General features: G+C 39.0%; 1 protein-coding gene and 1 pseudogene across 4 annotated transcripts in view; one reads left to right on the top strand and one right to left on the bottom strand.

Annotated features, from left to right (window-relative positions):
* Window positions 1-506: 506 nt before the first annotated feature.
* On the top strand, window positions 507-4,901 carry Znf431l-ps10 (zinc finger protein 431 like, pseudogene 10; annotated as a pseudogene).
* A 10,804-nt stretch (window positions 4,902-15,705) lies between these two features.
* Zfp77 (zinc finger protein 77) overlaps window positions 15,706-18,454 on the bottom strand; it is a 46,406-nt gene continuing 43,657 nt past the window's right edge. For all 4 annotated transcript variants that reach the window (XM_063264477.1, XM_063264476.1, XM_039080018.2 and 1 more), the window contains one exon: window positions 15,706-17,884. In XM_063264477.1, the coding sequence (XP_063120547.1) occupies window positions 17,868-17,884 (17 nt within the window). In that variant the 3' untranslated portion in view covers window positions 15,706-17,867. The remainder of the gene's footprint in view (window positions 17,885-18,454) is intronic.

Below are 18,454 nucleotides of genomic sequence, written 5' to 3'. Positions count from 1 at the left end.
TAAGCACACTTTTTTATTAAATTTTCACAGTACTATATACCTCAGTGTCAGGTAGCTGATCAGTTTTTGCAAGGCATTCCTCTAACAAAGAAGACAATAGAACAAAGCCTTACCAGACGTTAGCATTTTAATCTGAGCCCTGTGAGAGCCATGTTGTAGAACTGTCCATCCATTTAGTTTTATACCATTCAAGTATAAAAGGTATACACATTGATTAGGGGAATCAGCGTCTATCGAAGGCCTTTTATAAGCAAATAGTCTATATTAATTCTAGTGTTCCTATGTATTTGTAGTGACTTATGCTAGTGTAGTGAGAGGAGCAGTTTATGAGACACAAGAGGGTTGCTGTGGTGGAAGAACCTGAATCCTTATACCACATCTCTGAGATATAAAAGGTTAGATTATGTGAATTCAGTGTGAAAACCTTTTATTTGTTATTCTTATTTAATAGGGATATCATCTGCCACTCAGGAAACAAGCCATTTGTGCACAAGGACTATGGAAAGATGCAGTTTACCTCTCTTTCACCAACAACAGTTAGAGGATATATGAATAGACTTCATGAATATGACATGAATTTACAAGCACTTGGTGTTCCAACTACAGTGGGAATGCATCAACAGACTTACAATGGAGAAAAGTCTTATGAGTACCAGGAATATGGGAATTCTTTTGTTTATCCAGGTTCACTTTGCATATGTAGTGTGAATCACACTGTAAGAAAATGTTATGAATGCACTCAGTGTGGTAAAGCGCTGACTTCTCTTCAAAGACATGAAAAAACTCATCTTGGAAGAGAAATTGATAAATGTGAGCCATGTACTAAAGGCTTTAACCATCACACATATTTTCAAGCACACAAAAGAACCAGTAATGAAGAGGATACCTATGAATATAATCAGTGTGATAAAGCCTTTAGATCTGATTCTTCCTTACACCAAAGACCTCATTTGGAAGTAGCACCCTATAAATATTATCAGTATGAAAAAGACTTTGCACATCACAGTTGTCTTCAAGAACATAGAACTCATACTGGAGAGAAACCCTATGAATGTAGACAGTGTGGTAAAGCCTTTGCATGGTGAAATGAACTTCAAGTACATGAAAGAATTCATACTGGAGAGAAACCCTATGCATGTAATCAATGTGGTAAAGCCTTTACACATTATACAAGTCTTCGCAAACATGAAAAAATTCATACTGGAGAGAAACCCTATGAATGTAGTCAGTGTGGTAAAGCCTTTGCAAGGCGCCGTCATCTTCAAATTCATGAAAGAATTCATATTGGAGAGAAACCCTATGAATGTAGTCAGTGTGGTAAAGCCTTTACACGTCGGAGTAATCTTCAAACACATGAAAGAACTCACACTGGAGAGAAACCTTTTTTATGCAATCAGTGTGGTATAGCCTTTGAAAGGCGCCGTCATCTTCAAATTCATGAAATAATTCATACTGGAGAGAAACCCTATATGTGTAATCAATGTGGTAAAGCCTTTACACATTACAAAAGTCTTCGCATGCATGAAAAAATTCATACTGGAGAGAAACCTATGAATGTAGTCAGTGTGGTAAAGCCTTTGCATATCGAAATAATCTTCAAAAACATGAAAGAACTCACACTGGAGAGAAACCCTATGTATGTAATCAGTGTGGTAAAGCCTTTGCAACTCGCTGTAATCTTCAAGTACATGAAAGAATTCATACTGGAGAGAAACACTATTCATGTAATCAGTTTTCATATATCATTTATCTTCGAAGGCATGAGAAAACTCATACAGAAAACAAACATTATCAATGTAATCAGTGTGGTAAAGACTTTGTAAGTCAAAGTAATCTTCAGAAACATGAAAGAAGGCATACTGGAGAAGTAACCAATGGATGTAATTGATGCAGTAAAACTTTGTTACATCAGTGTAAACCCTACTAATATAATCAATGTGATCGATTATATAAGCCTTTGCATGTTACACTCTTCTTCAAAGGAATGAATCCCTACTGAAGAGAAACACCACAGGTCTAGTAAATGCAGTAAAGCCATGCATACCAAGCACATTTTCCCCCCACTGAGTCATCTTCCTGGTACTCATGTTAGTATAATCATTTTATCATTAAGGTATTGTTTTGTTTTCAAATTGTATATACATTTTCATCTAAGAATAGAGGTATACCAAACAATTTGACTAATAAAACCTATTTGAAAATGAAAATATTTATACTGCCATCCTTTTGTGTGGGTTATGATAGTTTATTGATGAATAAGTGCATAAGTACCTTTTCTTTTTAATTTAGCTGTAAGCATAAGATTTTTTAAAGATTTATTTATTTAATGTATGTGAATACACTGTTGATCCCTTCAGACACACCTGAAGAGGGTACTGTATCCCTTACAGATGGTTTTGAGCCACCATGTGGTTGCTGGGAATAGAACTCAGGACCTCTGGAAGAGCAGTCAGTTCTCTTAACCACTGAGCCATCTCTCCAGCCCCATAAGTACTTCTTAACACTTTGTCAAAATTGCAAATAAACCTCATAGAATTGTTGCAGTGGTTAAAAGTGACTGCTTCTAAGAAGTGCAGGCCGACAGGAACCGGACGTAGATCTCTCCTGAGAGACACAGCCAGAATACAGCAAATACATAGGTGAATGCCATCATTAAACCACTGAACTGAGATGGGACCCCCATTGAAGGAATCTTAGAAAGGACTGAAAGAGCTTGAAGGGGCTTAAGACCCCCTAAGAACAACAATGCCAACCAACCAGAGCTTCCAGGACTAAGCCACTACCCAAAGACTATACATGGACTGACCCTGGGCTCCAACCTCATAGGTAGCAGTGAATAACCTAGTAAGAGCACCAGTGGAAGGGGAAGCCCTTGGTCCTGCCAAGACTGAACCCCCAGTGAATGTGATTGTTGGGGGGAGGGCGGTAATGGGGGAAGGATGGGGGGATCACACCCATAGAGAAGGGGAGGGGGAGGGGTTAGGGGGATGTTGGCCCAGAAACCGGGAAAGGGAATAACAATTGAAATGTAAATAAGAAATACCCAAGTTAATAAAGATGAAAAAAATCAAAAAAACAAAAAAAAAAAATGGCACCAACAGAGTATATGTGCTTACTAACAAGGAGTATGAGTGACCAGGCAGGAGTTCTTTCCCTCAGATCACTTTTTTTTTTCTTTTTTCTTTTTTTCGGAGCTGGGGACCGAACCCAGGGCTTTGTGCTTGCTAGGCAAGCGCTCTACCACTGAAATAAATCCCCAACCCCCCTCAGATCACTTTTTATCTTTTGCCACCAAAGTTAGGTACAGAGGTACAGTCCTTTCTGCAGGTGCTTTCTCTGCCTCTGTTAGTCCTTCCAAGGAAATACTCCATAGACCAATCAGAGGAAAGTCCATTAGCTGACTTAAGATCTAGCAGGCTAATAACCATGATTTACCATTGTTTCTCTAAACTTTTACAACCTTAAAATTTAGGTAATTAAATAGCTTCTTGGTCACCCTAAAAAAATTTCAGTGTATTGATTTAAACAATGGCTATTAATATTAATCTTTTTTTAAACATTAAAATATTTTAGGAAAGATATTGTTTATGTATGACTATTGTGTAATAGACTCACCTCTTTTTGGAGTAAGGTATAATAAAATAAATTAACAGATTAAAAAAAATGGCTGCTTCTAAGCCTAATGACCTGAGTTTATTCTCTGGGAGATCCACAGTACTGATACCAGTTTTTCTCTGATTACTATATTTGGGCTGTGACATATGAAACACACACAATCCACGACTTAGATAAATTTTCTTTAAAGTGAAATAAGGGCCACTCAACTGTTTAAGGCACTTGCTCCCAAATATGACTACCTCGGTTTGATTTCTAGTACTGACATAGAGGAAACAGATAATAGACACCTGTAAATTGTCCTTTGCTTTGCATGTGCATTTTATGGTACAGGTGCTTAAAAAATGATAACAGTTTTTAAAGAAATAAACAAAGCAAAGCAAATAACCTAAATATTGAGAACATAGGGAACTATTTACCAATTGAAATTAATACATTGAAGCATTCTGTGGAGTGTCAATACTCAACAAAATAATGATAGTTTCTGTTTAAATCTTATGTTATTTGTCTCTGATTTAATTCAAAGATAGGTCATTTTATGAATATCTCACCTGGACCTAGTGGTGTGTTTTGGAGACATACAAATGCATCTCTGAGTTTGAGGCCATCTTGATTCACATGGTAAGTTCCAGGACACCAGTAGCCATGTAGAGCAATACTTCCTAAAAAGAACCAAAAAGAATAAGTAAATGTAGCACATATCACATTATAGGACCTTTCCTAATAATACACTGTACTTTATTCAATTAAACCTTTCTAAGTCCTCACTCACATAAAGAGAATGGAGTTAATAATGAAAATAAGCAATATGCTAAGTTCATTCACAGGAATCCATTCAATACTTTCATGACAATGTAGCAGGAACTTTTCTTCATGTACAAGGTAGAGAGGGTAATAAGACATCTTCATCTTTTACATTATAATGACATATTTGGGTTCTGGAAAGTTGACTCAATAGTACTGCTACTGTTGGGTGTCCAACTTGTGCTTCCTAGCACCCACATCAAATGCCTCAGAACTACCTGTAATTCCAGGTCCAAATACTCTTCTGGCTTGTTTGGTCACCAGGTATGTAAGTGGTGTAATGGCATATATACATTTTATATATTTATATATATGCATATTATATATTTCTCAATTATAAAAATAGCAAACTTGGTAATACTTTTAAAATTATGAACTCATTACACACACATGATTACATGTAAATTGTGTAGATATGTGACTACCTATTGTAAAAGGGGCTTTATTTCTTTAAACAAATTTGAATAAAAATTTTAACTGTACTCTTGGAACATGGTTGTGCTTGTATGGACACTTCAAGAATACAAGAAAAGGGCTGGAGCGATGGCTCAGTGGCTAAGAGCACTGATTGCTCTTCCAGAGGTCCTGAGTTCAAATCCCAGCAACCACATGGTGGCTCACAACCATCTGTAATGGGATCCGATGCCCTTTTCTGGTGCGTCTGGAGATAGCTACAGTGTACCAATATATAATCAATCAATCAATCTTTAAAAAAATACAAGAAAAGTCTTGTGTCCTTAGTTTCTTTGACCTTAAACAGAAACTTTTTAAACAGAATTGTTTTTGGAATGTGGTTTCTTTTTTCTAGTGTAGTGGATAAGAGTGAGTTCTCTCCAGATTAATCATTATTGCCCTTGTTATTCAATTAAATGTTTAAACTATCCTTTATATGCCTATATGATAAAACTTGTTAGTTGTTCTTAAAACAAAAATCCCAGCTGTATAGTTTCACCATATGAAGACTCAGGAGCCAGACCCTGGTGAAAACCTGCCAGTTCAGAGAGGTAGAGAAAGCACTCAGCTTACCTTCCTACTCCACCAACATCCCAGAAGAAAAAGGCTCTTTCTCCTTTTCCATGATGTCTTAAAGGCCCTTCTTTCTATTTACTTTTATGTCCACTCCCTGTCAGCTGGTTAGTTGCATTACCTCTTGGATTAAGGATGTATGCTTGGGCTAGGCTATACCACAAGTACTTGTTTACAGTAGACAGAAAGCTCTAGGACCAAAGGCTAAGCCATACGTCAATATGATACTGTTCATACTACTGGGGTTCACAATGTGGTCAAATACCCTGCAATGCTAGTTTTCCATGTCTGTGTTCTTGTGATTGCATACAGCTCAAAGTCCTGAAAACTTTACTCATATGACCTTTTTTTAAACCCTGAGAATATAGAGTGTTGGGCCCTGAATAAAGCTGACTATTGCATGGGACTTTAGTCTGTCTCATTTGTTGGCTCCATTCTTCCAGATCTCCTCTAGAGTGGTGACAAGTGTGTCTGAACTTAGATCAGAAGTTGGCTACAAAAGAAGAAAATGGGGACTCTCACAGAAAGAGGTGAGTGAAACTAATGGGGCAGAAACTAGGGAAACCTTTGACTTTGTTGAGCTTGTGCATCATTTTTATTAAACGAACATTCAAATCACCTTAAATATTAAAACCACAATCATTCAATTGCCCATAAGTTGTTTATGATTATAAACTCTGGTTTCCAGATGATGGAACTTTAGATGAAGAAGTATGGAACAGAATCTGAAGTAATATTGGACAGGAACATGAACTAGATGAAAAGCCTTCATCAGGCTTATATGGATGATATACTGTTGGCCTCCATCAAAGAGGAAGAGCTACCTTCCATATGTAATATGAATCATGATATGCTATCTAAAAATGGGCTTATTGCATCTGAAAAGGTACAATGATTAGACACTAATGATTTGAGGCTACTGATTACTAGAACAACTGTTAAACTACAAAAAATGTCCATTAGGTAAGAAGACAACTTAAAAATACTTAACTTTCAGAAATTTTTAGGGGATATTAATTGGATACGTCAGATGGCGCCCATGCCACCACAGTACCGAGATCTGGGCATAGGCCTGGGGGATTTAAAAGAAGACAGAGACTCGGGTCATTCATGCTATGAAAATGCCAAAGCTTTACTGAGGTTCACAGTATATATACACCAAGTCCATTGGGTAGAAAAACCCCTGGAAGCACAATGGAAAAACAATTTTACGTTCTCAGGATAAAAACAGGAAATGGAAAGGACAAAAACAAGTTTACATTCTCAGGATAAAAACAGGAACTGACTCAATGGTGTTTTCTTAAAAACAAAGGTTTCCACATTTGTCTGGAAGGTTCAGCAGGGGGCAAACACTGAGGGATCCCAGGAGGGTCCAACATACCTTCTGCTTTAGGAATGCCCAATTATGCAGTAATCATACTATTTAAAACTCTAGAAGGTCAGATGTCATTGCAAAGTCCTCAGTTATTATCTTATTGGGCAAGAAAAAATGATAGCTATTTGAATCCAGACTAAAAGAGTCATTGTTGTAGCATTTGGATTCTTTGCTGCTGCTAAACTTACTCTTTTTCCCCCCACTAAATTGTCTCCTACAAGTATTATAGCACAAGAGAATAAATCTTTGGAATGGGTTTATTTACACCATAAGGTCTATGAAATGTTTACTGCCTTCCTTACTTTTCTTTATTTTTTATATTGTCCCTAACAAAAACTGTTTAAGAGTGTTATACAACTCTATGGATTCATCTGTAGATAACCTTAGAAGGATAGGAAACCATTATCCACCTGTCCAGCAATGTGATTTTCTCATTGAAACTAAATTTATGATTTCAAACCTTTCCACTTTTCCCATTCCACAGGCAGATAACTTATTTTATTGATGACTCATCTAATGGTGTAGGAGAGATTCGGGATCCAGATAGTCAAAAATCAATTAATACTTCTTCCTCAGTCAAACAGGTGGAACTTTTGATCTATCTATTATGATTAATTCATGAATTTTAAATAACATTTTAGATTTTGTTTATGTAGTGGGATTGTTTCCAGAAATAAAAATTGCTTTAGTTTCATCTTCACATCCTGTTATGCTCTCATTCTACAGGAACTGCACCATCTCCTTGAAACCCTCACATGTCCTTTGTTTATTCCTCTTACTCATGCATACTCTGTTTTTAGTGCAGAATATGCAAGATGATACGTTAACCTGCCCTCCTTTTACTCCTCCAGAATAGGAACATCAATACACTAATGCTAACAGATTTCATCTAGCACATCATGCTTAGATGAACATGAAAATTGTGCAGGAGTGTCCTACTTATGCTCTCTTTCACTGTCGTGATTGTATAGTTTAGGTTATTCCCAAAGTTAAAAATACTAATTATGGTAAGTGAATGTCAGTCACTTTGTCCTTGTACCTTTGATGCCATACCTGCATATCTGCATTGATACATATGCCGATATTTCTTTGGACTGTACCTCAATCCTGAGAGAATCCTTCTATGGTATGCTCTTCCCTTATACAAACTTTTGCTGCTATGGGCATGCCTTTGTATATAAATAGATGATGAACAGCCCGTAGTTTGTAAAAAGTTTAAGAAGTTCTTTAGAGAATGGAATACTAATCATATTGTAGTCATTCCTTATAATTCTCAAGGCCAGGATATAATTGAAAGAGCACAGAGAACATTAAAACAATTATTAAAACATAAAAAGTGGGAATACCAGGGGCATTCTTGCACTTATTTACTCTCCATTTTTAAAATTTACCACCAGGTGATTAGTGTTTAAGAGTAAAAAAACTCCATTTGTCTACATATCTTTCTGAACTGTCTTTTAATAGGCCTATGTGGTTTGAAGAATTTGAGACTTTGACTTCCAGTTGGCTGAAAAAAATTAGGAAGGGTATGTGTCTATCCTTGCTGATTGATCCAGTGAGTCATTATGGATTCCTCTTCAGTTACTCTGGCTCCCAGCCATCAAGGAAAATGGTAGAGGGTGAGGAGACAGTGTAGGTTGCTTCTCTGGAGCAGTCCTGGATGTAGTAAATGCCAAGTAAATGCTTGACAAGATGATGAAACACACACACACACACACACACACACACTCACACACGGAAATTGAGTTTACATAAGGAAGTAGAAGGTTACATCTGTGAAGGCTTATATATGAACTTGTGTGCTTTATCATGAAGTCTCTTTTATAAGAGATCTGGTAGTCTTAAGTAATTAACAAATTGACTAATGAAGTAATATCGTGGTAGATTACCTTGGGGTAAGGAGCTAGGTCTGTTTTCTAGCTCTCAAGCTTAGCTTCAATGTAGTCAGAAATCTGGGAAGAATCAATTATAATCTAGGAGTCAGGTATTAATTAAAATAACAGAAGTTGGTCTGTAGTCCACGAAGTAAACAGTTCCCTGTGGTCTCCATAGCAGTTCTCAGGTTCCTGTGGTTTCCATGGCAACTTGGGTGGAGACAGTCTGGCTGTCAGGCCCAGAAGATGAAAAGTTTTTTCCTGTGGAGTAAATATGTGCGAAATGAGAAATGACCCACCTTGACTTAGGCAGTATGAGACATTTAACTCTCTGGGTATCCTGTTTGGCCACAGTGTATGTAGGTCAAGAGCAGGCAAGGCAATAAAGCAGTGTTTCTCAGTGGTTAGAATACCATAGTCCAGGCAGAATCTTGTCTTTGTGCCCATAGAGAAATGGTTCTTTGAGTAAACAATGGTTTTATTGGGTAGAGAGATTAAACAGATTTGGATTCCTTGATCAAGAAACAAGTTAAAATACTATTTGATGGAAAAGACTCATATTTGATTTAAAAAAACAAATTCCTTTGTCTTTTTGTAAAGTGTTTTCTTCACACTCATTAAGATGTTGTCACTATGTCCTCTGGTGGAGTGAGAAGCTGTCCAGTGCAGAGGGAGTACTTGTTTAGTATTAGTTGATGCAGTGATACTGAGTCAAGCTGTGAGGACAAAGGCAATAATTATTGCATCTATTTCATTAGCATGTTTTAGGCCAAGTCTTCTGCTTCATAGGGATTGTTCCTTGGCCAAAACACTGACCTGTCTTCATTGGAAGGTTAGATCTGCACCCACGCCAGAGATTCTGTTCTCTGGTTCATGGGGTTTTGTCTCTTCACAAGATTTCATTACTTCAACTTTCCTCCTTCCTAAAACCCCCAGAGTAACTTAACTCAGAGATCCGAGCTTTGTAAATACTTTGAGCATCACTGACATCAGTGAGGATGAAACTGCTAATAGTTCCAGTGACAGTTCTGACTTTTAGTCAAGCAAGCATCAGGTTGCTTTTCTTTGACTTTTTCTTCTTACCCTAAAGGTCTAGTTCCTGTTCTTATCTGACCCCCTCTAAAGAGGTAACACTACTGGGATTGGGGCAACAACTGATCTAGCTTCTACCAGCTGTATTTGGGGTGTCAGGTGTCAGTACAGGGGCACCCCACCAAAGGTCCTTTGTCAAAAATCTCTATTGTCAAAGGTAGACCGTAAAGAAAGTCCTTGACTGGTATCTTGAAAGGATTAAAATGTCCAAAGTCCATTAGCCTCTCTTCATATACTCACTAGAACGCCTTCTATTGGACTCTTGGTTTTCCTTTGGCCTCTTAAGTTGTTCTTGAGAACATAATCATAATGAACCTATAATCAGCTTTCCTGTTATTTGAAAGCTCTTGCATGAACTAAAAGCCAGCATGATACCCCTCCCATGTGGCTTCTAAATTGTGAGAAAAGATTTATTTACCATCATTTCATGTTTATGTTAAAACAAAACTGGCTAGTCTCCCTTGGTTGTAAGCAAGCACTTCAGTGAGCCAAATTCTGATGTCTTACGTCTTGGCAACATATTTTTAAAAAGAGAAAACAGTTGTGGTGATCTATTTATGTCCTGTAGACTTACACTTATTGTTTGTGGAGTGGGATCCCTTGGGTTATTCCAAATTCTTTGAGTCTTTGGCTAAACTTTCCTACTGAGTGCGAAGACAAGACACCTCAAAGTAATTTTTTTTCCCTGTATAGTCATGGGCAGTTTGGCAACTGATCCTGAGGTGTCACAAAGACCCTCAAGCTCCTCTAGACTACTCTTACCACTCGTCCATCAATGGGAGGATGAATCAAAGGCCGTGCTTGGCCAATTGTGGCCCAGAGCCTCCATTGAGTCTATTCTTTGTAGATTGGACAATGTTTTGAATTAATTGAGAGGGGTCTCTATGGCTGCATGATCAGGAGAACAAGTGACTTTCCACAGTTACAAATTATTGATCAATGTCCCACAGACTGATGGGACGTTATAGACCTGAGAGGCAAAGGAAAAAATATTGTCTATTAATCTTTCTGACCACTTTAGAATGTCCTCCAAATGTGGTTACTGAACATCTAGATCACCCTCCCACCAGTCTAGCACATTAACTACTTTAAATATTTCAATAGCCTGATATTTCTAAATAAACTTGTATTTGTCATACATCTTTATTATTCCTTGAAATTGTTGATTTCTGCTCTTGATAAATGTAGTACAGGATACATCTCTAAATGTCATTCTTTTTTTTTCTTTATTAAATTGAGTATTTCTTATTTACATTTCGATTGTTATTCCCTTTCCGGGGTTCCGGGCCAGCATCACCCTATCCCCTCCCCCTCCCCTTCTATATGAGTGTTCCCCTCCCCATCCTCCCCCCATTACCGCCCTTTCCCCAACAATTACGTTCACTGGGCGTTCAGTCTTAGCAGGACCAAGGGCTTCCCCTTCCACTGGTGCTCTTACTAGGCTATTCATTGCTACCTATGAGGTTGGAGCCCAGGGTCAGTCCATGGATAGTCTTTGGGTAGTGGCTTGGTCCCTGGAAGCTCTGGTTGGTGTGCATTGTTGTTCATATGGGGTCTCAAGCCCCTTCAAGCTCTTCCAGTCCTTTCTCTGATTCCTTCAACGGGGGTCCCATTCTTAGTTCAGTGGTTTGCTGCTGGCATTCGCCTATGTTCTAAATGTTATTCTTTTTAAAATTTTTAATTAATTAATTAGTTAAATTTAATTCACATTACATCCTGCTCATAGCCCTCCTCCTGGTCACTTCCTCCCACAATCCTTCTCCTCTGAGTGGGTAGGAGTCCCCTGGGTATATTTCCCTCTCCAGACCTTTAAGTCTCTGCAAGGCTAGGTGCTTCCTCTTCTACTGAGGCCAGACAAGGCAGCCCAGCTAGAATTGCATATCCCACATGCAGGCAACAGCTTTTGGGATAGCCCACACTTTAGTTGTTCAGACCCACATGAAGGACAGACTGTACATGGGCTACATCTGAGCAGGTAGACCTAGGTACACCCATGTATGTTCTTTAGTTGGTGGTTCAGTTCCTGAGAGCCCCAAGGGTCCAGGCTAGTTGACTCTGTTGGTCTTCCTGTGGAGTTCCTATCCCCTTAGTGGGGCTGCAATTCTTCCTCCCATTCTTCCATTAAGAGTCCCAAAGCTCCATCTACTGTTTGGCTATGTGTCTGTCTGAGTGGGGTGCCTCTCAAAGGACAACATGCTCCTGTCTTTAAGCATAACCATATCATTAGTATTGTTAGGAACTGGTGTTTGCCATGGGATAGGTCTCAAGTTGGGCCAGTTATTGGTAGGTCATTCCCTCAGTCTCTGCTCCCTCCTGCATTCCTGTACGAGTTGTAGACAGGAAGAATTTGGGTTGAAAGTTTTATGGGTGTGTTGGTGACTCTATCATTCCACTGGGATTCTTTTCTGGCTACAGGAGGTGGCCTCTTCAGGTTCCATATCCCTAATGTAGTGACAGCTAAGGTGACCTCCATTGATTCTTGGACACCTCTCTTTATCCCAGGTCTCAGTCTTGTTCAGGAGATGTCCCCCACCTCCTAAACTCCCCCCCATCAGTTGCAGATTTCCATTCATTTTTTATGGCCATCTCTCCTGTTCTTTCTCACACCTGATCCTGAATCTTTCCATTCACTTCCCCTTCCCCTTCCCTCCCAGTTCCCTCCTACTGTCTGCCTCTTATAACAATTTTATTTCCCCTTAAGTTAGATTCAAGCTTCCTTGGACCTTCCTTCTCATTTAATTTCTTTAGGTCTGGAATATAATGTAGTACCTGTATTTTATGGCTAATATCCATTATAAGTCAGTACATACAATGCATGTCCTTTTGGGACTTTGTTGCCCCACTCAGAATGATGTTCTCTACTTCCATCCATTTGCCTGCAAAGTTCATGATGTCTTGTTTTTTAATAGCTGAGTGATATTCCATGGTGTAGATGTACCACATTTTCTTCATCCATTCTTCAGTTGAGGGGCATCTGGGTTGTTTCCAGTTTCTGGCTTTTATGAATAAAGTTGCTGTGAACACAATTGAGCAAGTGTCTTTGTGAGACAGTGGAGCATATTTGGATATATGCCCATGAGTGGTATCGATGGGTCTTGAGGTATAACTAGTGCCAGGTTTTCTGAGAAAATGCAATATTGATTTCCAAATGGTTGTACAAGTCTGCACTCCCACCAGCAATGGAGAGGTGTTTCCCCTTGCTCCACATCTTTGCCAGTATGTGCTATCGCTTGAGTTTTTGATCTTATCCATTCTGATAGGTGTAACATAAAATCTCAGAGTGTTTTTTAAATTTCATTGACCTGATGACTAAGGATATTGAAATTTTCATTAAATGTTTCTTGGCCATTTGACATTCCTCTGTTGAGAATTCTGTTTAGTTCTGTACCCAATTTTTAAAATTGGGTTATCTGGGTTGTTGGTGTCTAACCTCTCGAGTTCTTTGTACACTTTGGATATTAGCCCTTTCCTGGATGTAGGGTTGATGAAGAACCTTTGTCAATCTGTGGGCTGCTGACTTGTCCTATCGACAGTGCCCTTTGATTACAGAAGCTTTGCAGTTTCCTGAGGTCCCTTTTATCAGTTGTTGATCTTAGAGCCTCAGCCCTTAGTGTTCTGTTCAGGAAATTTTCTCCTGTACTAATGTGTTCAAGGGTATTTTCCACGTTTTCTTCTATGTGGTTTAGTATATCAGGTTTTATGTTGAGGTCCTTGATCCACTTAGACTAGTTTTCTGCAGGGTGATATGTATGGATCTATTTTCTATCTTCTACATGTAGACATCCAGCTAGTCCATCACCTTTTGGTGAAGATGTTTTCATTTTTGCATTGTATGGTTTTGGCTTCTTTATCAAATCAAGTGTAAATAGCTATGTGGATTTATTTCTGGGTCTTTGAGTTGATTCCAGGGATCAACCTGTCTTTTTCTGTACCAATGCGATGCAGTTTTTATCACTATTGGTCTGTAGTATAGCTTGAGGTCATGGATGGTGATTCCTACAGAAATTCTTTTACTGTTCAGGATTGTTTTAGCTATACTGGGTGTTTTGTTTTTTCATATGAAATTGAGACTTACTCTTTCAAGATTTGTAAAGATTTTTGTTGGGATTTTGATGGGGATTGCATTGAATCTGTAGATTGCTTTTGGTAAAATGGCCATTTTTATTATGTTAATCCTACCTATCCATGAGCATGGAAGATGTTTTCATTTTCTGATTTTTTTTTCAACTTCTTTCTTCAGGGACTTGAAGTTCTTGTCATACAGATCTGTCACTTGCTTGGTTAGAGTTACCCCACGTTATTTTATGATGTTCATGGCTATTGTAAAGGCTTAGTTCCCCTAATTTCTTTCTTAGCCAGTTTTTCATTTGTATAAAGGAGGTCTACTGATTTTTTGACATAAGTTTGTATTCAGCCACCTATTGAAGCTGTTTATCAGCTGTAGGAGTTCTCTGGCAGAAATTTTGGGATTTCTTATGTATTCTATCATATCAACTGCAAATAGTGATACTTTGACTTCTTTTCCAATTTATATGCCCTCCATCTCCTTTAGTTGTCTTATTGCTCAGCTAGAACTTCATGTAATATATTGAATAATTAGGGAGAGAGTAGACAGACTTATCTTGTCCCTAATTTTAGTGGAATTGTTTTAAGTTTATCTGCATTTAGTTTATTGTTGATTACTGGCTTGCTTTATATTGTTTTGATCAGGTTTAGTTATATGCCCTGTATCACTGATTTCTCTAGTACCTTTAACATGAAGGTGTGTTGGATTTTCTCAACAGCTTTTCGGTGTCTAATGAGTTAATCATGTGATTTCTATTCTTTCAATTTCTTTATGTGGAGGATTATGCTGATGGATTTTTATATATTGAATATATATAAATTCATTCCTAGAATGAAGCCTACTTGATCTTGATGGGTGGTATCATTGATGTGTTTCTGGATTCAGTTTGCAAGTATTTTATTGAGTATTTCTGCATCTATGTTCATAAGAGAAATTGGTCTGAAGTTCTTTTCTTTTGTCTTTGTGGGGTTTAGGTATCAGGGTGAATGTGGCCTCATGGGATGAGTTTGGTAGTGTTCCTTCCATTTCTATTTTGTGGAATAGTTTGAGAAGTATTGGGGGGGGGAGTAACTTTTCCTTGAAAGTCTGGTAGAAGTCGCATCTGTTCCTAGGCTTTTTTGGTTGGGAGACTTTTAATGACTACTTCTATTTTTTTCAGGGTTATGGGACTGTTTAAATAGTTTACCTGATCTTGATTTAACTTTGATAAGCTATTCGTCTAGAAAATTATCTATTTCATTAAAATTTTCTAATTCTGTGGAGTACAGGTTTTTGAAGTAAGGCTTCTTCCCCTCAGTGTCAGTTATATCTCCCTTTTCATTTCTGAATTTGTTTATTTCAACACTGCCTCTCTGTCTTTTGGTTAGTTTGGATAAGCATTTGTCTGTCTTGTTCATTTTGTCAAGAATTAGCTCTTGGTCTCCTTGATTCTTCTCATTGTTTTCTTTGTTTCTAACTGATTGATTTCAGCCCCAATTTTGATTATTTTCTGCTGCTGTTTGGTATGCTTCTTCTTTTTTTCTAGATGTTTCAGTGTACTTTAAAATTACTATTATGAAAACCTTCTAATTTCTTTATAGAGGCACTTAGTGCTATGAACTTTCCCCATAGCACTGCTTTCATTGTGTCCCATAAATTTGTGCCTTCATTTTCATTAAATTCTAGGAAGTCTTTTGTTTCTTTATTTTTAACCTGACCCAGAGATCATTGTGTAGAGAGTTGTTCAGTTTCCATGAATGTGTAGGCTTTCCAGTGTTTCTATTGTTGGTGAAGTCTAGCTTTAATCCATGGTGGTCTGATAAGATATTGTTAGGGTTTGAAAATCACTGAAGGAAGACCCCAGACTCAAATAGTATGACATAACAAAGAATGTTTATTCTTAAGAAACAACCAGCATGCTAGGGTCACCATAGGACAGTCTGTGAGTTGGGGTGCACCTCTGTGTGTTATATATCCTTGTCTTCTTATTGCTCTGAGTCATCTTTGTTTGGTGAAGAGTGGATTTCCTTTCTTTTGTCCAGACATCCTGGAGGCCAAGGGAGGTAGGGTGGATGGGCCAATAACTCTCTTCTGGTCAGGGGATTCCATGGGTGTTCTGGATCCCCTTCAGTTGGAGATAGAGAGCTCCACTCTAACCTAGATCTTAGTTGAAGCTGATAGATTGCTCCCAGCCAGTGGAATCCACTTCATGGATAGGCCACCACCTCTGGCCTTCCTCCAGCAGGAGTTAGAGAGCTCCAGTCTGGCACAGGTTTTGGAAGAGACTTGAGGGACATTCCTAACTGTTGGAACCTGTTCTCAGGATAAGCCACCATCACCTTCATTTCAATTTCTTTTCTGGAACCCTGTGGGTTTGTTTTGGTGTTTTGGGGCTTGTGTTTTATTTGTTCATTTTAGTTCTCTTGAGAAAAACCATGGGGCAGACAACCAGTTCCATCCCACCAGACCTAGTCCAGTCTCACTTCAAGAACTTCAAACACCTAGCGTAGAGTTTGGGAATACCTATACAATCAGGGAAACCAACTGTCTTTTGAAGGAATAAATGGCCAGCTTTTAGTGTGGGAGGGCTGAAAGGAAGCACTTTACACCTCCCTACTATCTATTTGGTTAAAAGTATTGTGTGAAGAAACTCTGGATACCCTAGCCAGGTCTCTACCCCACCGTCTGGCAGAATCTGGTGAACAGCCCTCCCCCTTTGCTGAAAACTTTCCTTCCTCCCACCATGGTGGTTTTGCAGGTTAAGGAAACAGTCACAGAAGGATCCTAAACCAGCAGTCCTGTCTCCACGAGAAAGGCTTCTTCCCACTCTCTTACTACCATGTCCCAGCACATGCCCCTTCTCTACACATAGCAGAGGAAGCTCCCTGCCCAGGAGAGGCAGAAGGGCACATAGCTATGCCATCCCCCCTGTAAAGACTTTACTAACCCTGTGAGCAACTGGCTCAATATAGGACCCATATTCCCTTTTCCACTACTGATCTATACAACTGGAAGATGCAGAACCCTAAGTTCTCAGAGAAACCCCCTGCCCTCGTAGATATACTAAACTTTAATGGTTACTCATGATAACTGGGACAACTGTCAGCTGCTTTTGTGGGTACTCTTCACGATTGAGGAATGAGAACAAGTGAAATTGCTCTGGGTACCAATGGCCATTTACAACTGTACAAGCTGATATTGATGTGGTTTTTCTCTTGGTCCAGCCTAATTGGGATTCAGACAGCCATATGGTTAGGGAAAAGCTGAAGATCTAGTGCTAGATTCTGATGAGGGGTCTCCAAAAGGCTGCTAGAAGGCCTACAAATTTGTCTAAGGTAGGACAGGTCATACAAAGTTAAGGAAAAAAACTCCAGGGGCATTTCTCATTTCTTAAGAGATGGTTGGATATCTATCATACCTATATACCTCTGGATCCAGAGGCAAGATCCGGTCTGCTGTGATTCATCAATCAAGTGGCACCAGACATCTGCTGAAAACTCCAGTTGCTGGAAGGATTTGAAGTTAAGCACATGACTAGGCTCCCGGCAATAGCTGAAAAAGTTTTTAACAATGGGGGTGGCCAGCCTGCCTATGCATTATGGCAGCCACTGCTTTGTTGGTCAAGGATGCTGATAAGGTCATCATGGGACCAGAACTGATTATAAGCACCCTTCATGCCATTGAGGTAGCTCTAAAAACCCTTTAGACCACTGGATACCTAATACCCACTTGCTCCTCAACCCACCCTGCGTTAGATACCACCCTGCCTCTGCACTGAACTGGCTACTCTGCTTCCATACCCAGACCTGGATGTCATGCATTAGAACTCAATAGTGCTGAACGCATGTCCAGAATCTGAGACCAGACTTAATGGACATCCTCAGATCAAATATAGACGTGACTCATCCTATGGATAGGAATGGCTTCATGAGAGGTGGGACCAGGAATGCAGGTGTAGTGGTGGTGGTGGTTCTTGATTCCAAAATATGGGTCTTGACCTTATTACCTGGGACTTCTGTTCAGAAAGCTGAATTAATCACCTTGAAAAAGGTCCTAGAAAAGGCAAGAGGTAAAATGTTAATATCTACATGGACAGCCTATGTGCTTTTGCTACAGCTCATGAACATGAACTCACATATAAAGAAAGAGATTACTCAGAGTAGAGGGAAAGGCTATAAAAAATAGACTTGAGATCCTGGCCCAGTTAGAAGCATTATGGCTTCCTCTCAAGGTAGCCATTGTTCACTGCACAGGACATCAATAGGGCATGGATGAGAAGGTAAGAGGAAACAGACCAGCCAATATGGCTGCAAAAGAGGCTTCATTAGATTCCACAACCAGAGCCATGGTACCCTCCAGAGCTTCCCCAGACTCCACATTACAGCCCAGAATACAAACAGGATCAAACAAAATGTCAAGGACTTTATCAGCAAGAAGGATGGTTCCATGTAGTAGATGGGCTGTGATCCTTCCTTCAGAATTTGATAGACAGCTTATACATAGATTCATCAGAATACCCACCTGGTTCACACAAAACTTAAAGAACTGCTGAGGAATGCCACATAAAAAAATATTTCACCTAGGATCTTTAATAAATGAGGTCATTTCCTACTTTCCCCTGAA

Source organism: Rattus norvegicus, chromosome 7, assembly GCF_036323735.1.
Source record: "Rattus norvegicus strain BN/NHsdMcwi chromosome 7, GRCr8, whole genome shotgun sequence".
NCBI classification, from domain to species: Eukaryota; Metazoa; Chordata; class Mammalia; order Rodentia; family Muridae; genus Rattus; species Rattus norvegicus.
Note: the sequence above shows the minus strand (reverse complement) of the source record. Positions and strands in the feature narration are given on the sequence as shown.